Raw genomic sequence first — 1,117 nt, 5'->3', positions numbered from 1 at the left:
CCAGCAACTCCCCTGCCTGCCAGGCGGCTCTTGTCCGCGACGGGGGGCTCAGCCTGCTCTACCGCTGCGTGCCCACCTGCCCCCTGCCCGTCCTGCGCTGGCTCTTCCAGGTGAGACCTTGGCACCAGGGGTGTGCCCTCCTCCCGCCGTGACACCCGGGTCACCCCTTTTCTTTCTTTCTTGATTTCTTTCTTGATTTCTTGATTTCTTTCTTTCTTGATTTCTTTCTTTCTTGCTTTCTTGCTTTCTTTCTTTCTTGATTTTTTCTTTCTTCCTTTCTTTCTTTCTTGATTTTTTATTTCTTTTTTGATTACTTTCTTTCTTTCTTGATTTCTTTTTATCTTTCTTTCTTTCCTTCTTTCTTGATTTCTTTCTTTCTTTTTTCTTGATTTCTTTCTTTCTTGATTTTTTCTTTCTTTCTTTCTTGATTTCTTTCTTTCTTCCTTTCTTTCTTGTTTTCTTTATTTTTTTCTTGATTTCTTTCTTTCTTTCTTGATTTCTTTCTTTCTTGATTTTTTTATTTCTTTCTTGATTTTTTTATTTCTTTCTTGATTTCTTTCTTTCTTTCTTTTCCTTTCTTTCTTGACCTTTCTTTCCTTCTTTCCTTCTTTCTCCCCTCACCGTCCCCCCTCGCCCCCAGGGGAGCCCTGGTGCCCCACGGTGCGGGAGATCAGCGGGGCTTTCACCCGTCTGGGCGCCGACCTCAGCCCCCTGCGCCGCCAGCGCCTGCTGCCCCCCGAGTTCTGCCCCACGGATGGGAGGTGAGCCCCGGCGTGGGGGGCAGGAGGGTGCTGCCCACCCCCAGCCCCACTGCCAACCCCACTGCCCTCTCCTTCCAGGAGCCTGGATCCATCCTTCTCCCCGATGGCCACCCCCGATGCCACCAACACGCTGACCCTGGTGACACAGCTCGGTAACATCTGCAAGGTGAGTGCCCACCACTTGCTCCAGCACCTTCATTAACTCTGCCCTGCTAATTAGATGGGTGGCACTGATGCCAGCTCCTGGAGGGGTGCCCACTGGGGCTGCCACCCTCCGTGCCACCCTGTCCCTGCCCCACGGCGGGGGTTTTTTTGGGGGGTTCCTGGGGGGCCTCCCCCTTTCCCCCTGCAGTTCC

General features: G+C 51.7%; 1 protein-coding gene across 1 annotated transcript in view; it reads left to right on the top strand.

Moving 5' to 3' along the window:
• LOC106898512 (SMC5-SMC6 complex localization factor protein 2-like) overlaps positions 1–1,117 on the top strand; it is a 16,690-nt gene that overhangs the window by 9,743 nt on the left and 5,830 nt on the right. The window contains exons 9-11 of the mRNA XM_014959804.1: positions 5–110; positions 646–761; positions 840–927. Coding sequence (XP_014815290.1) covers positions 5–110; positions 646–761; positions 840–927 — 310 coding nt within the window. The remainder of the gene's footprint in view (positions 1–4; positions 111–645; positions 762–839; positions 928–1,117) is intronic.

This window comes from Calidris pugnax, unplaced genomic scaffold (assembly GCF_001431845.1).
Source record: "Calidris pugnax isolate Ruff unplaced genomic scaffold, ASM143184v1 scaffold457, whole genome shotgun sequence".
NCBI lineage: Eukaryota > Metazoa > Chordata > Aves > Charadriiformes > Scolopacidae > Calidris > Calidris pugnax.
The sequence above is the reverse complement of the archived record's forward strand: the minus strand, read 5'-3'. Positions and strand labels throughout refer to the sequence as shown.